General features: G+C 54.0%; 1 protein-coding gene across 1 annotated transcript in view; it reads right to left on the bottom strand.

Annotated features, from left to right (window-relative positions):
• SGIP1 (SH3GL interacting endocytic adaptor 1) overlaps nt 1-21,168 on the bottom strand; it is a 62,098-nt gene extending 40,930 nt beyond the window's left edge. Inside the window, exons 1-3 of the mRNA XM_066193000.1 lie at nt 21,103-21,168; nt 15,753-15,797; nt 2,493-2,556 (exon numbers count right to left, since the gene is read on the bottom strand). Of these exons, the coding sequence (XP_066049097.1) occupies nt 2,493-2,556; nt 15,753-15,762 (74 nt within the window). The 5' untranslated portion in view covers nt 15,763-15,797; nt 21,103-21,168. The remainder of the gene's footprint in view (nt 1-2,492; nt 2,557-15,752; nt 15,798-21,102) is intronic.
• Between the last annotated feature and the right edge of the window lie 290 nt (nt 21,169-21,458).

The following is a 21,458-nucleotide window of genomic DNA, read 5'->3' as shown; positions in this document are numbered from 1 at the left end:
ACGTTTCCCTGCTGAACGAACGGGGAAACCGCTGAGGCTCCCCAGCGACCCTAATCCCCAGCTCCTTATGGGATTTGGGATGCGGGCTGGCTCACGGCAGCTCTGCAGCCACCGCCCAGGGATTTCGGGAATGCCAAGGTCCGTGGAATCCAGGCGGGCTCCTCCACCTCCCGAGCTCCCTGCAGCGCCGGGGATGCGCCACCAGCTCACACCTGACTCGGGGCACCACGGAAACCCTGCTGCGAGCTCCTTGCTGTCACATCCTCCAGTGTTTGATCCCTTTAAAGATTTTCCCTTCGAGTTTTCCAACTAAGCCACGCTTGCGTCCCACCTCTGCTATTTAGACTCCCCCTCTTTGCACGGAAGTCTCTGAAATCCTTTGGAAGTGGCAAAAATCCCTTCTGCTTTTACGTTGCCTCCTCAGTGCGTGATCCCCAGCACAGGGGATTGTCCCCCCTGCTCCCATCCCAGCTGGAATTGCTGTGGAGACCCCTCCCAGGTGGGGGAAGAGCAGCAGCTCCAGCGGAACCATCCCAGACCCATCAGCAGCTCCAGGGACCCCAGAGCGGTGTCCAGGGGCTGTGGTGGCCCTGCCACGGCCGGGGGTGGCCGCAGGGGGTGGCAGATGCCACCATCCCACCCTTCTCCTGGCTCCATCCCTCCCACCTTTCTCCCGTCTCCATCCTTTCCTTCTCCCTTAACCCGGCTCCATCACTCCCTTCATCCCTCCCTTTCTCCCGACTCCATCCCTCCCTTCTCCCGCCTCCATCCTTTCCTTCTCCCTTATCCAGGCTCCATCCCTTTCCTTCTCCCGGCTCCATCCCTTTCCTTCTCCCTTATCCAGGCTCCATCCCTTTCCTTCTCCTGGCTCCATGCCTTTCCTTCTCCCTTCTCCCCCATCCCTTTTTTTTCTCCCGGCTCCATCACTCCCTCCATCCCTTCTCTTCTCCCGGCCTCCCTCCCTCCTTTCATCCCTGCCTCCCTCCTTCTCCCAGCTCCATCCTTTCCTTCTCCCGGCTCCACGCATCCCTCCCTCCCTCTCTTCTCCCGGCTCCATCCCTCCCGTCCTTTCTCCGGCTCCAATCCTTCCCTTCTCCCGGCTCCATCCCTTCTCTCCCTTCTCCATCCCTCCCTTCTCCCTCCCCGCAGCCGCCGGGGATTTGGAGAGCGCCCAAAGCCCTCGGGGGCGCGACCGCGCCGTGACCCCGCCGTGCTAATCACTGCTGCTGCTGCTAATTGCAGCGTCCTCCGGGCCGGCCTCTCTGCGACCTCCCCGGCCCCCCGGGATCCCTCCCGGCCCCGCCAGCCTGTTCCCAACCTGCCGGGAAGGGCGGGAGCGGAGCCACGGAAATCTCAGCGCTGGATAAAGGCAGCGCCCAGCCGCGGCTCCAGCGGGTTTCCAGCAGGAGGAGATGCAAAGGAGCCTCATTCCCGGATAAATGATGGATGAACTCACACCCAGCTGGAGCTCCCGGCTGTCCCACAGCTCGGTGGATGGATGCCACCATCCCTGGGGACAGCAGGATGTCACCTCGGGGATGCACATCCCTCTTTTGGGCTGTGCTCCACGTGTCCCCTCTTTGCAGCAGGAAAAGCCTGGCAGAGATGGCAGTGCCACCAGGGTCACCTGGGCAGGCCATGGGACAGCTCCAAACAGGGATGGCAGTGCCACCAGGGCCACCTGGGCAGGCCTGGGATGGGAAGCCTCCAGACAATTCCCACCAGGACATAAAATAGCTCCGGGAAGCAAATCCAAATGGAATAAAAGGCAAACCCTCAGAGTTTCTGCCGACAGACACAGAACACCCCGGCAGAGCTGCAGGAGGGGACTCCCTGCTGCCTGTCCCCTGCTGTCCCCAGGGCGTGGTGGCACAGGCTCCTCTGCCACAGCACCTGGCGACAGCCACCCCAAAGCCCCAGCAGCGGTGGCTGAGAACCAGGGAATTGTTTGGGTTGGAAAAATCCCTCTGAGATCACCAAATCCAACCATCCCCAGCCCTGCCAAGGCCACCTCGTGTCCCCAAGTGCCACATCCACGGGGCTTTTAAACCCCTCCGGGGGTGGGGACTCCACCTGTGCCGAGGTTGGACAACCCTTTCCAGGAAGGAATATTCCCACATCTCCAATCTAAACCTCCTCTGGCCCAGCCTGAGGCCGTTCCCTCTCCTCCTGTCCCTGTTCCCTGGGAGCAGATCCCAAATCCCCCCCGGCTGTCCCCTCCTGGCAGGGAGTTGTGCAGAGCCACCAGGTCCCCCCTGATCCCCATTTCTCCAGGCTCAGCCCCTTTCCCAGCTCCCTCTGCCTCTCCAGGGCTCCAGACCCTTCCCCAGCTCCCTCAGCCTCCCCCGGGATGCGTTTGCTGCTCCAAACTTCATCCCAAAGAAAACAACAACGGCCAGGGATGCCCCAAATTCCTGCCCGGGCTGGCACAGGGGAGCAGCTCCCGCCTGCTGCAAGCCACACGAACATCTCGTGAGCCCGGGTCGACTTACGTGGAATCAGTGTCCTTTTCTTTCTTCCGTATGCCAAAGGCCTTCCTGGTACGTTTTTTCAATCCTGAGGGCGAAGAGGGACACAAAGGCAAGATATTAATATATTAATATAAGCCCTCAAATAAATCCTCCCCAAGGCTCCTCGCTCCCTCGCCGGCTGCAATCCAGAGATGAGGTGGGAAAAGGGAGGAGCCAGAGGATCACAGAATCCCAGAATTGTGTGGATGGACATCTGTTCCTGCCATTTATTTGTTCATTTAACACTGGTTAACTCCCCCCTCGGTGTGTGGGACTCAGTTGTTTCCCACTTCGCATTCCACGCTCAATATTTGTTCCACGGTTATTATTTCTCACTTAACACTTGTTTCGCAGTTAATATTTCCCAATCAATATTTCCCAGTCAATATTTGTTTCCCAGTCAATATTTCCCAGTCAATATGCCCCGGTCAATATTTGTTTCCCAGTTAATACTTCCCAGTTAATATTTCTCACTTCATATTTGTTCCACAGTTAATATTTCTCACCTAATATTTATTTCACAGCTAATATTTCCCAGCTCATTGTTTCCCAGTCAATACTTATTTCCCAGCTATTATTTCCCAGTTAATATTTGTTTCCCAGCTGTTATTTCCCACTCGGTATTTATTTCAGTTATCATTTCCCAGTTAATTGTTTCACAGCTAATATTTCCCAGTTAGTATTTCCCACTCAATATTTGTTTCAGAGTTATTACTTCCCAGCTATTATTCCCCAGTTATTATTTGTTTCCCAGTTATTTTTTGTTCCACAATTAACATTTCCCAGTTATTATTTGTTCCACAATTAACATTTCCCAGTTATTATTTGTTCCACAATTAACATTTCCCACTTAATATTTGTTCCACAATTAACATTTCCCAGTTAATATTTGTTCCACAATTAACATTTCCCAGTTAATATTTGTTCCACAATTAACATTTCCCAGTTATTTTTTGTTCCACAATTAACATCTCCCAGTTATTTGTTCCACAATTAACATTTCCCAGTTAATATTCCCACTATTTCTGTCCTAATGACTCCCTCCTTTTCCCTGCAGTTTGTGGGCACTGATGAAAGGAGGAAAAACCCTCCTGGGCGTTAAACCCCAGTTTAAACCCTGAGCTTGGCTGTGCTCAGCACTGGTTTTTATCTGCACAGTGCCCGGCACCAGGAGGATTCTGGAGCCAGCTGGGAAGTCCTGGAATTCCAGAGCCCCCAGGAGCAGCAGCCACCACCACAACCCTTGGAAATCAGATGGAGCAGAGCGGGTTTCTCCAAGCTTTCCCCTCTTTTTCCTCAGTTCCAGGATGATTTGGGGGATCTTAAAGCTTTTCCTGCTCCCCACAGGCAGGCACAGCTTCCCCTATCCCGGGTTTTCCAGCCTGTGGGATCCATAAATTCCATCAAACCAGCCGAACCCCACAGGCTCATCCATCCCACCCCATTCCTGGATGGGATGGCTCTGCTTTCCCAAATCCATCCTTTTCCCTATCCCCACCAAGGCTCAGGCGAGTCCTTAAATAGCGGAGGAATATTCCCAAATAATCTCCCCGCTGGAAAATCCTCATCCTCCAAACAAGCAGGGCAGAAACCCCCCCAGGACTGAGCTGTTGTCCGGTCTCCTCTGAAGCAGAAATCTGAAATTTGTTCAGCAGCTCGGTTACGTAAGAGTTCCATCTGCCTGGACTGAGGGGGAAAACAGGGATCTCCGGGAAAGGGGGAACAAAGAGGAGCTCTGCCTTTGGGGAGGGGTGCTGGGAGCAGATCCCGCTCACCCCAGGGGACCCCACAAAGGGACGCAGCTCGGACGGGGACAGGCCTGGGGTTTCCCAGCATTGGGATTTCCCGGGAGCTCCGCTGCTGCCGCAGGAGAATTCCCCGTCCGGAGGTGCAGGCTCCGAGCTGAGGGTTGGGATTTGCACCCTCTGCTCCTCAAGTCGCCTCTCGGGTGGTTTTAAGGCTGAAGCACCCTAAGGGCTGTCCTGGCAAGACTCAGCTTTATAAAAAGTAACCAAATCCTTTTTTTTAAAAAAAAAAAAAAAAGATCACAGCCTTCAAGCACAGAAATTCCACGCGGAATTCTCCGGGCTGGAGATCCCAGGGCTGCCAGGACAAACCCAGGCTGAACCAACCCCGGTGTTGGTTCATCTCACTTCAAACACACACACAAAAAATTCCAAATCCAGGGCATCATCCACCTCCAAAATCCCCCCCTTTTTTTTTTTCCCTGCTATCCGTAACAATTCCACCCGAGAGCCACAATTTACTATTGAACACTGAGAAACTTCCTCTGCTTCATTCTGAAAAAGGACCAACATCATTTTCTGCGCCAGGAATCTTAATTCGAGGAGCAAACCGACCCCGTCCTCCACCCTCCACCCCCAGGGAGCAGCTGCTGCCTCCAGCCCCCCCAAATATTGAGGAAAAATTCACTTGGGAGCACGGATCTCCTAAGGAAACCCCCTCTCCGAGAGGTAAAACCAGAGTATTGTGACGATCAAAGTTAAAAAAAAATAAATGCTTGGAATGAATTCTGCTTCACCTGCGCACAAAGGTGAAATCTATGCGTGGCTGTGGCGGACACGAGAGCAGGGGAAGGAGGAAGAGCAGGGGGAAAATGAAATAATCCCTCGGGGGTTTGATTTCTCTTTGGGTTTGGGGGGGCCACGGGGGGGATTTTTCAGAGCTGGATTTGAGCAGCCTTTGCTTTGCCCACCACACGACAAGCTGCACGTTCCTCCCGGATTTTCCTTGGGCGAGCCCCGGGGACGTGGGAACCCAAAGGAAGAACAGCCCTGCCCGTGCTGAGCACAGCAGGGCAAAGCTCCCGCGCATTCCCAGAGGGGGGGGAAAAAAAAAAAATCACCCAGAAAATTCCATTGCAAGGCCTTAAATCCACATCCCGACTGCGGGGTCTCTGCAGAACATTCCCCCGCTCCTCGGACACCGCCAACCCCATTTTGGTGTAAAAACGGGCACTTTTGGTCCTCTGAACACCCAAAATTCTCAACGACTTCACCCTCCGCGGCACAAAAGCCCAGCCCCCGCTCACCACCTTGCTGCAGCCGCTGTTGCTTTTCGTTTTGTCCAATTTTCCCCCCCCCCCCCCAGGTAATTAAGTTAATTAATGCCTTTCCTAACATTCCAAAGGCTTCCCCTGTCCCTGCTCTGCAGCAGAGCTCGGGAGCGGCTCAGGGATAACCTGAGCCCTCCGACGCGGCATTAATATTTCAGCTTCCCTCATTTCCAAGTCTAATCCCAGATCCCGTTCCAGGGAGGAGATCCCGGAGCGGCAGCACCCTGAGGCTGGTCCTGCACTGCCCTGGGAGGGCCTGGGGCACAAATCCGCCGGGATCCAGCCACAAATCCAGCGCCTGGGAAGTTGGGAATGTCCACCTGGAGAGGAGAAGCTCCAGGGAGAGCTCCGAGCCCCTGGCAGGGCCTGAAGGGGCTCCAGGAGAGCTGCACAGGGACTGGGGACAAGGGATGGAGGGACAGGGAATGACTTCCCACTGCCACTTCCCAATATCCCAAATAGGATATTGGGAAGGAATCCACCCCTGGGAGGGTGGGGAGGGGCTGGGCTGGAATTCCCAGATTTGCTGTGGCTGCCCCTGGATCCCTGGCAGTGCCCAAGGCCAGGTTGGAGCAGCCTGGCACAGTGGGAGGTGTCCCTGTCCATGGGATGAGCTTTAAGGTCCCTTCCAATGGAATAATTCCATGATTTTATGACTATAACCCTCCCCAGGCTTACAACAGCTCCTCCCTGTCGGAAAACCTAAAAAAAAAAAAAAAAAAAGAGGGAAAAGGGCTATTCCATCACGCTCGGCCAGAGCAGGACATTGCTGGCGTTTTGCCTGTGGCCCCGAGGAAAGGAAATCCTCGAAAATCAAAGCGAGCAACAACAACCGTGGGCTTGGGTTTCGCTAAAAAAAACCCCACAGATAAATGCTGAACGAAGGGTTTGGTCCCGATCAGAAATTCCAGTAGAAAGGCACTGAGGGAGTAACAGGGTCAGTCCAGGAATGGGAATGTGGGAATGAAGGATTTCCCTCCAGGCGACAGAGGTGACCCGAAATCCCGCGGCTGATCCCAAACCCAGCCCCATTCCAGCCCTGAATTCAGGCTCTGGTGAGCTGGACTCTGCCCAAGGGGGCTGAATCCACAGCCAACCCCTCTCTCCCAACTCCCATTCCGGGAGGGAAGGAATCCCAGGAGGTTCTGGGGCCACCCCAACTGTGGGGCTCTGTCCCCGCTGGCCCAGAGCAGGATCCAGCCCCACATTCCCAGCGGGATTTGGCCTCCCAAGACCTTCCTCCCTTTGCCAGCTCCCCAGATATTCACGGCATTGGAGAGTGCCAGAGCCCCGGGGTGAAATCCTGCTCCGGGCACAGTGAGGGCAGGTTTGGAATCATGGAATTTTTAGGCTGGAAAAGCCCCCCAGGATCAAATCCAACCATTCCCAGCGCTGCCAAGGCCACCGCTGTCCCATGTCCCACAAATGCCACATCCACCGGGCTGGTAAATCCCCCAGGAAAACCGTCTCCGTGAGGAAATATTCCCAAAAATCCAACCTAAACCTCCCTGGCATTCAACACAGATATAAAAACCCCCCGATCGCTCTGCGGGCAGAGCTCAGCTCAGATAATTCAGGTGTACCAGGGACGAGATCCCAGCTGCAGAATATTCCCGGGATATTTGTGGGAATAGCACAAAAATACCCAACCCCAAACCGCAGAAATTCCTGATATTCCACATTTAAATGGAATAAACGGCGCAGGGCAAGGCCTGAGCCCAAAGCAAAGAGAAAAACTCTCCTTAAAACCCAGGGCAGCACCGGCAGGATGCATCCCAACGAAATTCTGGCAATTCCTGCAGGATTTCAGGGAGATTTCAGAATTCCAGCACCGGCAGGATGCATCCCAACGAAATCCCGGCAATCCCTGCAGGATTTCAGGGAGAATTCAGAATTCCAGCACCAGCAGGATGCATCCCAATGAAATCCCGGCAATCCCTGCAGGATTTCAGGAACATTTCAAAATTCCAGCACCGGCAGGATGCATCCCAACGAAATCCCGGCAATCCCTGCAGGATTTCAGGGACATTTCAGAATTCCAGCACCGGCAGGATGCATCCCAACGAAATCCCGGCAATCCCTGCAGGATTTCAGGGAGATTTCAGAATTCCAGCACCGGCAGGATGCATCCCAATGAAATCCCGGCAATCCCTGCAGGATTTCAGGGAGATTTCAGAATTCCAGCACCGGCAGGATGCATCCCAACGAAATCCCGGCAATCCCTGCAGGATTTCAGGGAGATTTCAGAATTCCAGCACCAGCAGGATGCATCCCAATGAAATCCCAGCAATCCCTGCAGGATTTCAGGAATATCCAGCAGCAGACGGACACAAATCCCTGCTCGGAGGCTCCTCGGGAATTTCTCAGCCCCCACCTTTGCCCTGAGATTGGATTTGGAGCCTCAGCCCAGAGACCCCCGGGCGAGCAGGGACCGAGGGCCAGGGGACAATCCCGGGGGACAATCCCCAGGGCCGGGGGGACAATCCCGGGGGACAATCCCCAGGGCCGGGGGGACAATCCCGGGGGACAATCCCCCCTCCAGGATTCCCGGGGGACACAATCCCCCCTCCAGCACTCCCGGGGAATTGAGCCCGGGCACAGCTGTGCCTTTCATCCCTGCCTGGCACAGCCACAGCAAGGCCGGATGCGCTCCCAAAGCTTCCCAAAACCCAGGACGGGCTCCCAAATCACACCCAGAGAGGGATTTTTAGGAAAATTCCGGAGTTTTGGGGGGATCAAGGGAGGGGACAGAGCTCCCAGTTCTCGGAGGGAAAACCAGCACACACACAAATATCAATTTGAAAATATGTTATGATATATCAAACCCTCCTGTTGGTATCCTTCCCTCAAAACAAAACCCCCAAAAAACCCCCCAAAAACAACAAAGAAAATCCCACTGGAATGTTTGTTTTTTGCTCCTCGAGGCTTTGCCGTTCCATCTGCCCCAGCCCTCCAAGGAGTCTCCCCAAAATCCGTCCCCTCCACCCACTCCCACCGACGGCTCTGACAGTATTTAGGGGAAAACCGCCGATTTCGGGGCTGTGCAACGTCAAGATTTGCTAAACCTCACCTCAAACCCTTGCCTGAACCATCTTCCCCTTCACCCCCCGGTGAAGGCCGCTCCAGGAATTCCCATTCCCAGTTTTCCGGGTGGGAAAGGGAACACCCGGGCTGTCCCAACAAAGGCAAAGCAACGCGATCGCCCGAACCTCCTCCGCAATATTCTCATTTCCAGGTGAAAAAAATCAGGATTCGCACCCAACAGGAAACATCCAAAGCCTTCCCCGGAATTCCTCGGAGCCGTCCAGCTCCTGCCGCCCGAGGAGAACCCGGATTTTCCAGCAGGGATTAAGTCTGGGATTAAAACGAAGAGCGGCAGGCCTGGCCTAAAGCAAGGTTCAGTTTCTGAGCTGAGTTTGCCCGTCCTCTCCCCGCAGAGCTGCAGGTGAGAGCGGCCAGGTGAGCACCACGCATTAACGACGTTTTGATTAATTAATTGTGCAGTGTAAATTGTATCAATCATATCAATTAAATTATTGTATTAATTATATAGAATATTTTATATATATCCTATATTTTTATTTCCTATTATTGTATTTTGTACATTATATATATTGGATTTTATGGTATTTTATAATTTTATTAATCGTATTAATGGTGATATATTAATTAATTCAAAGCTGTTTAAGGGTCCCAGGCCAGGCTGGACAGGGCTTGGAATAACCTGGGATATTGGGAATTGTCCCTGACCTGGCGGGACTGGAATGGGATGAGCTTGAAGGTGTTTCCAAGCCAAGCCATTCCAGGATTTTATGACTATTATTAATTATTGATATTAACTCTAATAACAAGGTGCACCTTCAACGATTCCCATAAATCCAACGCGATCTATCATTTTATAAATTTATTTTATATATTTGTGGGGCTGCTGGAAATCCTGGATGCACCTGAAGCAAGGGCAGGCTGGGAAACCTCGTCCTTCCTGCTCCAACTTATCCCAAAATTCCTGCAATTTTCCACCAGTTATTCCCAGCTTGAGGTTTGAAGTTCCTGACCATTTGTAGGTGGAGAATTTCAGGATTGGTTTTTTTTTCCCTCAATACATCGCCTAAAAAAGAAATTAAACACGAACGACAGCAAAAAAAAGAAAAACCAGAATTTAACCACAAATTAAGAAGTGCCGATTCCAGAAGTGCTTTTCCAAGGCTGGGGAAGGAAAAATTCCCAGATAAAACAGGATTTTAAAATCTGCTTTTGAACAATCTTATCGTGGTCAGCACCAATCCAGAGTAAACTGGGAATTCCCAAAATTCCCTGTACAGGGGAGGAGACATTTGTGGGAGAAGGGCAGGAATTCCTACGGGACAGCCCCAAAAGCTCTGGCACCAGGAATTAAAATTGAAAAAACTTAAAAAAAAAAAAATTATTAAAATGGAAAAAAAATAAAAGAGAAAAAAAATCAAAAGGGAAAAATTAAAAAGAAAAAACAACGTTAGAAAGGAAAAAAGCCCCCAACATTAAAAAGGAAAAAACCCAAAAGAGCAACATTAAAAAGGAAAAAAGAAACATGTAAAAGGAAAAAAGAAACATGAAAAAGGAAAAAAGAAACATGTAAAAGGAAAAAAGAAACAACATTCAAAAGGAAAAAAAATTAAATTTAAAAGAAAAAAATTTACATTTAAAACGGAAAAAAAAATTAAATTTAAAAGGAGAAAAATTTAATTTAAAAGGAAAAAAATTAAAATTTCTAAAACCCCCTCAACACCTAAAACTCAATCAAACCTAAAAATAAATCCATTTTTTGAGGATTTAAGGACAAAAGCCCGGCAGCTGGAAGCACTTCCAGCCTCGATCCCCTTTCATTCCCACAGGCAGAGCAGAAAACCCTTCGGAAGCGCGCAGGAACAGCCGCCTGCGACGGAATTTTCGGTCCCAGACAAAGAGCGGAGCTCCTCAATGGCTGGCACGGCGAACAGGGCCACACTTTGTGCCCCTGGGAAAAGCTCCTGCCCTAAAAACCCACCTGCAAGGAGGGTTTTGTTGGATTTTTTTTTCCTCCCGAATTTGGAGGGGGGGGAAAAAAAAAAAAAATCACGCGCACGGCGTGGGGTGGAAGAAATGAGTTTAAAAAAAAATCGGCTGGAAGGGGAAAAAAATGGGAAAATGGGAATGAGGCAAAGGCCAGCCCCTCCCTGCCAGGGCAGACGGATCCTCGCTGGCAGGTTTGGAGCGTCCCAGCGCTTCCAGGTCACTGCTCTGGGGAGGAGCTCTGCCTTCCCCTGTGTTCTTCCTCTCCAATCCCAGCGTTGGTCAGGATTCCTGCCACAAACTCTGGGAAAATCCCATTTTCCGTCGTATTCCTTCAATCCCAACACTGGGTCAGGATTCCTGCCACAAACTCCAGGTAAATCCCGTTTTCCGTCATATTCCTTCAATCCCAATACTGGATCAGGATTCCTGCCACAAACTCTGGGAAAATCCCATTTTCCGTCGTATTCCTTCAATCCCAACACTGGGTCAGGATTCCTGCCACAAACTCTGGGAAAATCCCATTTTCCATCGTATTCCTTCAATCCCAACACTGGATCAGGATTCCTGCCACAAATTCTGGGAAAATCCTGTTCTCCTTCGCGTTCCTCCTTTCCCAACATTAGATCAGGATTCCTGCCACAATCTTTGGATAAATCCCATTTTCTTTCATATTCCTCCTCTCCCAACATTGGGTTGGGATTCCCACGATAAAATCTGGATAAATCCCATTTTCCTTCACATTTCTCCTCTCCAATCCCAACATTAGGTCAGGATTCCTGCTACAAACTCTGGATAAATCCTTTTCCTTCCCATTCCTCCCCTCCCAACACTAGGACAGAATTCCTGCCACAATCTCTGGATAAATCCCATTTTCCCTCATATTCCTCCTCTCTGATGCTAAAATTGGGTTGAGATTCCTGCCACAAACTCCGGATAAATCCCATTTTACACCTCCAACAGCTCTGGGGGGCTCAGCGTCAACACTTAGGGCAGGATTTCCCCCCCAAATCCACATTTTTAACGGATAAAACCCCGCGCTGGGGGAGCTTCGAGGTGAGCAGCGCCTGACTTCACCTGGAATTTTTTTTTTCCCTAAAAACCTGAAAACACGAGTGAGGCTGGTGAATCACTCAGGAAATTCCTGCCTTGGCAGGAAAACCCAGATTCCTGCGTTTGGGCACCAGTTGCACATGCCCAAGGGCACAGTTTAAACTGGGCTCATCCCAAGAAGGAGTTTTGCCTTTTTTTTTTTTTAGGTTTTGCCATATTTTTTTGGGTTTTGCCCCTTTTTTCCCCCCAGAATTTGCCTCGTTTTTTCCTTTTTGAGGTTTTGCCACATTCCTTTTCCCAGGTTTTTCCTTTTTTTTTAAAGGTTTTGCCATTTTTATTTTAGCTTTTTTAGGTTTCCTCACATTTCTTTTTCCCAGATTTTGCCTTTTTTTTTCTTTTTTTTTAACCCCAAACTCGAGAGCTCCAGAGCTTTTTCCCACTTCTCTTCCAAGCTTTTCACTTCCAAGCCCTCATTTCCACAAAATTCCTCCCCAAAAACATCCCAAAGATCCTAAAGGACACCTTTGGTCTGGAGAGTGGTGGGATGTCCCCAACCCTCAGCCCGTCCTGGGATACAAGAGGAGCCAAATCCCTGGATCAGGCCCAGCGTTTCCTGGGCTGGGCATGGAAAAGAGGGGGGAAAAAATTAATCTTCGACATCCTGAAAAAGTTGTTTCCTTCCCAGTTCTGCAGGAAATTCCAGCAGGTCTGGAAAAATCCATCTCAGAGGGCAAAGGTGGGAGTGCCCCACCAAGCCCTGGTTCTCCTTGGATCCGAGCTCAGCCGTGGATTTCTGACCGAACACTGGGAAATCCCGCTCCTGATCCCGTGTTCTGGGAATTTTCCGGGATGGTTTTCCATCCATGCCTGAATTTATCCTCTTTCCATCAAACCTGCCGGTGGCTTTCTCCAAGAAAACCCCCAAATTTGCCTCCTCAAAGGAAACCCCCAAATTCGCCTTCTCAAATCCCAAACCCCCAAATTCTCCTCCTCGAATCCCAGATTTCCCCAGATCATTTCCTTGCTGACTCCTGCAGGCAACACCGAGCACACCCAAACGAAATTTACTGAGGCGAGACCACCTGAAAATAAAATAAACTCGATTTTCAACCAGGATGTGCCACGGACCCCTCCGGGCCCAGCATTCCAAAAAACGGAGACCACCAGGACTAAAAGATGATTCCAGAGAGATTTTCCCAGTTTGGATGCGACCGGAGAATCCCAGAGTGGTTTGGGTTGGGAGGGACCTTCAATCCCGTCTCATCCCACCACCCCTGGCTGCGCACAACATTCCCATGGGAATTCCCCGAGTGACCAAAACTTCCCAGCTTGAAGAGGTTCGGAGAAATCCCCGCTCTGGGAAAGCTTCTCCCTCTTTTTTGGAGCACCTCCGGGAAAAGCAGGGACGACCTTTGGCACGGGAACCACGTGTGCTCCCGTCTTCCCAACCATCCCGGAGCTCCTCCCCGAGCAGCGATTCCCGAACTTCATTAAACCTCCCAACGCCCCGGAGATCCACGAGAGGATCCCAAAAGGAGTCAAACCCGTTCCGTGCCCGGATGTTCACCCCCACCACGTGCCCGGGGCGTTTCCGAGCGTTTCCCAATCCCAGGGAAAGGCCAAATCCCTCTCATCCCACACCTTGGGGAGGGGGGTTGGATCCCCATCCCAACCCTGCTCGGTGAAGCCAAGAACAACAAATCCACGGAGAACGTTCCTGCGTCCCGCCATCCCGCCCCTCCACGGGGGTGGAGGAATTTCCGCTGCTGGAGACACCTGGGACACCTCCCAGCGTCCTCCAGCAGGGATTGGGCTCCGGAAATATCTCCCAAAATTTAAGGTTTTCTTGGGGTGTCTTTGGGATTTTCAGACATCCGTGAAAAATAAACATCTTTCTCCCAGAAGAAGGAAAAAATATTCCACGTATTGAAGGCAACATCCGTATCCAGCACAAATCGCTCGTCCTGCGCCGTTCCCAGCGAGGTGAATTCTCTTTTTTCCCAGGGAAAAGGATTCAAAAAGAATCCCTGAGCCACCTCCATGCTGCTGGCCATGGGTGGCCTCAGGCCCTGCCTCCACTTCCAGCCCCGTGTCCAACACTTCAGCACCCCGAACGATTCAAATAATTAATTACGGTAATAATTAACCCCCTTCAAGGTGTTCACTGCGAGGAGCTCTCGGTGCTTCGCCCGGCCTTAGAAGTTTCGGCTCCAATTAAGCCGGGCTTGTTAAAAACCGTCGAATTAATTTTATTAACATTCAATAAATCACCCCTGCAAGGGGCCAGGGTTTCAGCGGGATCTCGGATTGAAGTTCCCCTCTCCCACAAATCCAACCAATTTCCAACTATTTCAAAACTCAAAGCCTCCAGGAATTATTTCTCATTTCCCAACCTCTGCCCCAGGTTTGCATCAACCGCTTGGGGAACGTTTCAAGCTGTTTAATAATTCCCTTTTTATGATTAGTATTTAATTTTTATTTTTTTTCCCCCCCATGCATGACTGGGTCGTGGAAGGTGATTCCACCTCTGCCAGAGCCCAGTGCTCCAGCCCTGGATCCATCCCCAGTGTGGGGCTGGACAATGACCAAAGCTCCTGCCAGGCCAAAATCCGCAGGGAATAAAACCAAACCTCAAAAAAACCCCCCAAAACAGCCTCAAAACCCCAATTTACTCCCCCCACGCAGCCTCAAAACTGAGCCAATAACTCAAACCAAGGCCTACAACGAGACAACTTCAATTTATCCACGCCGATTCCTCTGCAAAGGTTGGAATTTTGGGAGAAGCCGGGTTTTTAATGGCATTTTCCCTGCCATGACCTGCTGCTGTCGTGGGATGGGTTTGATGTCACGGGCTAAAATTAAAACCTCTTCTGCTTGTGACTCTCATCAGCACCAGGGAAAGCAGGGAAGGCTTTTCCCGGCGTCTAAAGGACGGCAAAACTCATTTCCCTCCCGCCCAAGCATCTAGAATCCATCCCGGGAGAGGCCGTTCCACGTGCCCACACGACACCTGAATTCCCCAGGGCAGGGAAATATCTTAAACCCACCAAAATTCCACAGGTCCCAGGGGAATCTGGGCAGGGGGTGGCCCCAGAATTCAGGGATACTCCGGGAAACATCCCGATTTCTGCCTGTCATCCCGGGAAGATCCCTGGGTTGGAAGTGGCTCCACCAAGCCAGGCCCTGCTGCTGCTGCTGCCACCAACGGGCCAGAAATCCACCCCCCACCCCAAAATTCAAGATATTTTCCTCTCGTCGGCCCTGGAGGATCCATGCTGCTAAAACATCATTAAATCCGAGACATCCGTGGCCTGCGCCCCGCTCCAGGAGGAATTCAAAGGATAAATTATGATGGAGAGCTTTACATACGGCCGAGACAGACGACAGAGGATGAAATTCCTGTCGTGCCCAGAGGCGTTTCCCACACAGGATCAGACACGGCTCCCCGAAGCATCCTGTGCCTGGAGCCCATATTCCCTCCTCATTCCCTTTTTTTCCATGCCAAGAAACCCCCATCCAACATTTCCTCCTCCTTCCCCAGACCTGCATCTCCACGGCACGGCAAGGAAAAGAAAAAAAAAATCATCTCGAGTTCCAATTCCCTCGTTTTCCCACCGAAACGATGCTCATCCATCCAGGGAAAAGCACCGACGGCCGCACACCCCCAGCTCCATCCTCCGTGCAGCACGTCGGGAGGGGGAAAAAAAAAAAAAATCCCAATTCCAGGATCCAAATCCCGACGGATCCAGCCGGCTCCGGGTTTGGAGGAAGCGGCAGCTCCGTGGAAAACCGGGAATTCGCACAGCCCCGAGCTGCCTACACAGGGCTGGGGATGGAATTGCAAATAACCTGACGGGCTCGATATTATATCACCACCCCGCCGGCTCCGGCAGAGCCTCGAATTGCCGGGGATTAGGGGGAGGGGAGGACCTGATTGAATTATTATTGTTATTATTATTATTATTCACATTATTATTATTATTATTAGATTTAGGAAAGGATCAAACCGCCCCCCCCCCCAGGCAGGGGCTCGGCGCCTCCTCCTTTTCCCGAGCGGGGAGAAACGCGCCCGGCTCATCACCTACCTTCCATCATGGTGGCAGAATTGCATTCCTCACTTCCCAAGGAGCCTGGAAAAAAAATAAAATAAAAACCAAAAAAAAAAAAAAAAAAATAACCCCACAGGAGAACGCTGTTCCCGCTCCGCAGCGCTCGGCGCCGGCGCTTCCCGGGCGGCGGGGAGGGCGAGGAGGAGGAGGAGGAGGAGGAAGGAGCGGGAACGCCGCGGCTACGGGCAGGCCATGGATGCTGCCGTGCCTGTATCACCTCCAGGATGGCATCGCGGAGGATGCTCGGAGAAAGGGAGGACGAGGCGGGCTCGCTGCCTCCCGCCCCGCGCTCCTCACATGCGCGCTCGCTCCCGACACACCCCCCGGGAACGCTCCAACCTATTTCCCAGATTTTTCCTTGCTTTTTTAAAATTTTTTTTTTTTTCTTTCCTCCCCGCTTTTTTTTTTTTTTTTCCCTCCTTTCTCCCCACCCTCCCCAAAAACCAGAACCCCCTGTCCGCACCTCGTGACGCACTTCCCCTCCCTTAATCCTATTGCGGCCGGCCCGATTAATTCCCGGCCGCTGTCAGATTAGGAAGCGTGCGGGGCTGGGAATCGCGGAAAAAAAAAAATAAAAAACCCCTCGAGGGATCAATCCCGGGCTGGAGAAGGCAGCGGAGCGCGGGGATGGAGCCGGGCCCTCCCCGCAGCCTCTCCCGCAGCCATCCCGGGGACAAATCCATCGCTGACGTCACGGCGCCAGCAATTAGCCCCGAAAGGAGGATGCGGGAGGAAAAAAAAAAAAAATAAAGACATTTCTTCTCCCCGACTGCTTCCAACAGCGCCCGGGAATTAATCTCGCATGAAGGGAAAACGGAGCGGGGAACAAAAGAGGCCGGGGGGGGGGGGCTGGCTGCGAGCGCTGGGGCCGGGCTGGGCTGTGTCCCCGTGATGTCACCCGGTGTCCCCTCCGCGATGCCACCCTGCCCTGTGTCCCCCCACGGTGTCACCCGGTGTCCCCACCGCGATGCCACCCTGCCCTGTGTCCCCCCACGGTGTCACCCGGTGTCCCCACCGCGATGCCACCCTGCCCTGTGTCCCCCCACGGTGTCACCCGGTGTCCCCACCGCGATGCCACCCTGCCCTGTGTCCCCCCACGGTGTCACCCGGTGTCCCCACCGCGATGCCACCCTGCCCTGTGTCCCCCCACGGTGTCACCCTGGGTCCCCACCGCGATGCCACCCTGCCCTGTGTCCCCCCACGGTGTCACCCGGTGTCCCCACCGCGATTCCCCCCTGCCCTGTGTCCCCCCACGGTGTCACCCTGGGTCCCCACCGCGATGCCACCCTGCCCTGTGTCCCCCCACGGTGTCACCCGGTGTCCCCTCCGCGATGCCACCCTGCCCTGTGTCCCCCCACGGTGTCACCCTGGGTCCCCACCGCGATGCCACCCTGCCCTGTGTCCCCCCGCCCTGTGTCCCGCTCCTCTGCCATTCCCGGCCCCGTTTTCCCCTGGAAGCGCCCCCGGGGGGATTTGGCTCCCTCACTCCCTTCCCGGAGCTGCCACCGGGGCCGAGGCGAAGCTCAGCCCAAACCATCGGCATCCCGCCCGCCTCAGCCAGGGAAATTCGGGATTTCAAACCGCCCCCGGCAGAATCGGCCGTAACCAGCTCCCCAAATCCGGCAGAGTTTCGGTTTTCCCCTGGCAGGAAAACCGCTCCGACCCCCCCAAGGCTCCTCCCGGAGCGCATCCCCGGCCGGGATCCTCATCCCAAAGCGCCGCCGCGGCCGGACGGGGCAGGGAAAAGCCGGGACTGGCACCGGCTGTCCCTGCCCGTCCTGTCCCCTCCCGGGCACAGCGGTGGCGTTTTGGGGACAGACCCGCTCGTTCCGGCGCTGCCCGATGTGGCTTTTCAACGTGACCGCCGAGCGGGCATGGAAAGCTTCCCTTCCACCGCTCACCCTGCATCAGCATCTTTGGGATCATCCCCGCGGGCTTGTCAGGATTTCTCCCTGCTCGGGAGCAATGCCCACACAGCATTTTTCCCATTTTTTTTAAAAAAAGGGGTTTTTTTGCAGTTTTTCATGAATGAAAATCGATTTCTTTTTTGCTCTATTAAAATACGAATTCTCTAGCAAAAAAAAAAAAAAACACCAAACAAACCAACAAAAAAACCCCCAAAATCCAACAACAACAACCCCCCAAAAACCCACCAAGCAACAAAATTAAATTTAAAAAAATTTTAAAAATTAAAAATTTTTTAAAATTAATCCAAAAGCCGAGCACCTCCGAGGGTCTGGATAAATCAGAGAGGGAACAGGACCCCAGTGGGGTCTCCGTGTCCAGCACAGCCCTGTCCCATCCCGGCCGGTGGGAAACGCCACAGGGATGGGATTATGGAACAGATGGTTCCTCTAATCCCTGCACGGAGCTCCTGTGACCTGCCTGCCCCGATTCCAGCCCAGAGCCCGCGGGAATTCCTGCTGTAATCCCAGGCTGAGCACAACCCCTGGAATGTCGTTCCACTGCCCCCAAACCCCAAAACACCCCCGGGAGCCAGGCTGGCACGCGTGGCAGGATGTCCCAGTGACGGACAGGCAACTTCCCAACTGCCCAAATTCCTCCTGGATGCGCCAAAATAACACCAACCCCCCCAAAAAAAATCACGGAGAAGCTGCATGGCACCAGAATTCCCACCCCTGGGAGCGTCCCAGGCCAGGCTGGACAGGGTCTGGAGCAATCCCAAGGGAAGGGGGACAGGGCTGGAATGGGATGAGCTGTAAGGTCCTTCCAAACCCAGATCTGGGGATCTGTGACCCCACATCCAGTGGGATCCGTCCAGGGCAGAGCCAGTGCTCCCTTCCCACGGCTCCAGAGGGCTGAGATTCCTTCACCAGCCAAGGAGAGCCAGGATATCCCTGCAAATCCCTTCCCAGGCCAGGCTGGGGATAAGAATAAATTGTAGCCAGAGAGGGTATGGATTACAAAAAAGTCCTTTCCACCAAATTTCCCCATCTCACACCGGGTTTGGGCGGCCTCCCCATCACACCTGGGAATCCCAGGCAGCTCCCGCTTTCCCTGGATCCGTGGGATACCCCTGGATCCATCCAGGGAAATCTCAGCCTTGCGAAACACCTCCTGTCGTGGGGCCAGACCAGAACTCCCCTTTCGTGTGCCCAAAACGAACCCCACAAAGCTGCTCCCGGAACGGGCTCTTCCCAAAAATTCCGTGGGATAGGGAGAGCCTGGTCCCTGCTGGAGCATTCCCGTGTCCCTGGGGATGGGCGGCCGCCACCAAACCCCGATCCTTCCCAATTCTGGAACCCTCAATTGGACATCCAAACCCCTCCCCAGTGCTGCCCACCAGGACGATTCCCACCAAAAGCCGCTGGGAATCTCCGGCAGCTCCCGAAGGAGACGAGCCGGGAGCTGCCAGCAAGAGGCGAGGAAGGCATGGAGATTAAAAAAAAAAAAAAAAAAGAAAAAAAAACCTCCAAAAAAAAAAAAAAAAAAAAAAAAAGGAAATAAAAAGGCAGGGAATGAGTCACGGAGCGCATTGCTCATCCCCCGGCAGAGTCAGCCTCAGCTCCATGTGACAGCGGCGGAGGAGCCCGGCCCGGCCCCGCCGCAGCCACGGGATTTGCTAAATAAAACCCCAATCCTCGGCCCCGGCAAATCCCCGGCATTAAGAGCGGCCGGGGGTTGTTCATCTCGCCCCGCGGCCCTTCGGAAGGGGCCGGAGTTAAACCCGGCCGGGGATGGGCTCAGCGCTGAGCCGATCCCGCCGGGAAGGAGGTGGGAGAGGCCGGAGCTGCGGGCCGGCCCGGGCACGGCAGGATGGGCTTTCCCGGGAAATTCAGCCGCTTGCCTCTTTCCCTGTGAAATCGGGGTTAGAGGAGACACGGGCAGGGACAGCTCCAAACCCCATCCAGCCTGGCCCTGGGCACTGCCAGGGATCCGGGGGCAGCCACAGCAAATCTGGGAATTCCATCCCAGCCTCGCCCCACCCTCCCAGCCAGGAATTCCTGCCCAATCTCCCACCCAAATCTCCACTTTTTCAGTTCGAAGCCATTCCCTGTGTCCTGTCCCTCCATCCCTTGTCCCCAGTCCCTGTGCAGCTCTCCTGGAGCCCCTTCGGGCCCTTCCAGGGGCTCGGAGCTCTCCCTGGAGCCAGTTCACAGAATTCCTTCCTCAAAGGGTCTGCCCGAGCTGGGAATGGGGCTGGGAGAGGGGAGAACGCCCAGGAACGAGCTCAGGAGGGCACAGAGGGGATCAATCCATCCCCCGAGTCCCGAAAACCCAACGGCACCATCGGGAATCCCAGATGCCAGCACCTGGAGCCCAAACTGCACCCCAAACGCTCCGGGGGCAGCCCCACGCTGGGCTGTGGGCAACCTGAGCATTCCATGAGCATCCAGAGAATCCCAGGAATGGAGAACCCACGGGAACAGCCCCAGCTCATCCCAGGAATGGAGAATCCACGGGAACGGCCCCAGCTCATCCCAGGAATGGAGAATCCACGGGAACAGCCCCCAGCTCATCCCAGGAATGGAGAATCCACGGGAACAGCCCCCAGCTCATCCCAGGAATGGAGAATCCACGGGAACAGCCCCCAGCTCATCCCAGGGCTGGAGCCGCTCCTGGATCAGCAGCTCCCAGCTCCATTACTCCCTTCCCTTCTGCTCCATGAATCCCGGGTTTTCCCAGGCACACGGAGCCGCTTCCACGCCCGGAGGACAGGAGGGAATGAGCCCCCAGGCCGGGCCACGGGAGGGAGAGGAGGAGAGCTGGAAAGGAGCGCTGGGAAAAGGGAATGTCCCATGGACACACTCAGTGCCCCGGGCACACGGCGAAGAGCCACATTCCAGCACGGAGGGAGCTCCCCAGGGAAGCGGCGGGATCGGGATGGCAGCTGCAGCCCCGACCCCTCCTGTCCCCCTCCCGAGGGAGGGCGGGCTCCGAAAATTCCCTGCAGCCCCCAAAGTGCCGGCCCTGAAATCCCCGAGGAGCCCAGGACAGCCGCGGGATGTCACCGCGGTCACAGAGGGGCCGGGCCAGGAACGCCCCAAACCCGAGCGGGACACGGGACAGGGAGGTGACACCCCCCGTGCGCCAGCAGCTCTGCCCAGGGCCACCAAACCGCGCATTTTGGCGAGCAGGGAGCAGCCGGGTGTCCCCAGAGGTGCCGGGGACACCAAGGGGACACTCGGGAGGGATTGAACCCCTCCAGAACCAGCGCTGCCTCTTCTGAGGGATTCCCCGGAGCTGGACAAGACCGGGCTGTGCCCCGGGGCACAAAGGGAGGGTCCCACGCTGCCCTGGGAGCTGCTCCAATCCCAAAAATCCCCCCTCACACACACAACCACATCCAGGAAAAGGCACCCACCAGCAGCCGCCCAAATCCCAAAGGAACATCCCTGCTCAGCCCACGGGGGATCCCACCTCGCTCTGCTCCAGGACCAAGCCCCGACCCCAACCCCACCCCTGATAAGCCGGCACTAATCAGGGTAATCAGCACCGCCGCCCCATGGGGACGAGCTGCAGCTGCCCCGGGATGCTCCAGAATATTGATCATTAATTAATCTTCACTTTTTTTGGGGGAAAAAGCCATTCAGGAACCCTGGCGGAGTCCTCGCGCAGGTTTGGGGGGCTGCAGCCACACCCCGGTTTCGCCCCGCGAAATATCATCGAGCCCATTTGGGGTTTGACCCCTGGAATGTGCTTCAGGATGGGGATGGATCC

Source organism: Chamaea fasciata, unplaced genomic scaffold (genome assembly GCF_029207755.1).
Source record: "Chamaea fasciata isolate MVZ Bird 193981 ecotype frontalis unplaced genomic scaffold, bChaFas1.0.hap1 SCAF_10, whole genome shotgun sequence".
Taxonomy (NCBI): Eukaryota; Metazoa; Chordata; class Aves; order Passeriformes; family Sylviidae; genus Chamaea; species Chamaea fasciata.
Note: the sequence above shows the minus strand (reverse complement) of the source record. Positions and strands in the feature narration are given on the sequence as shown.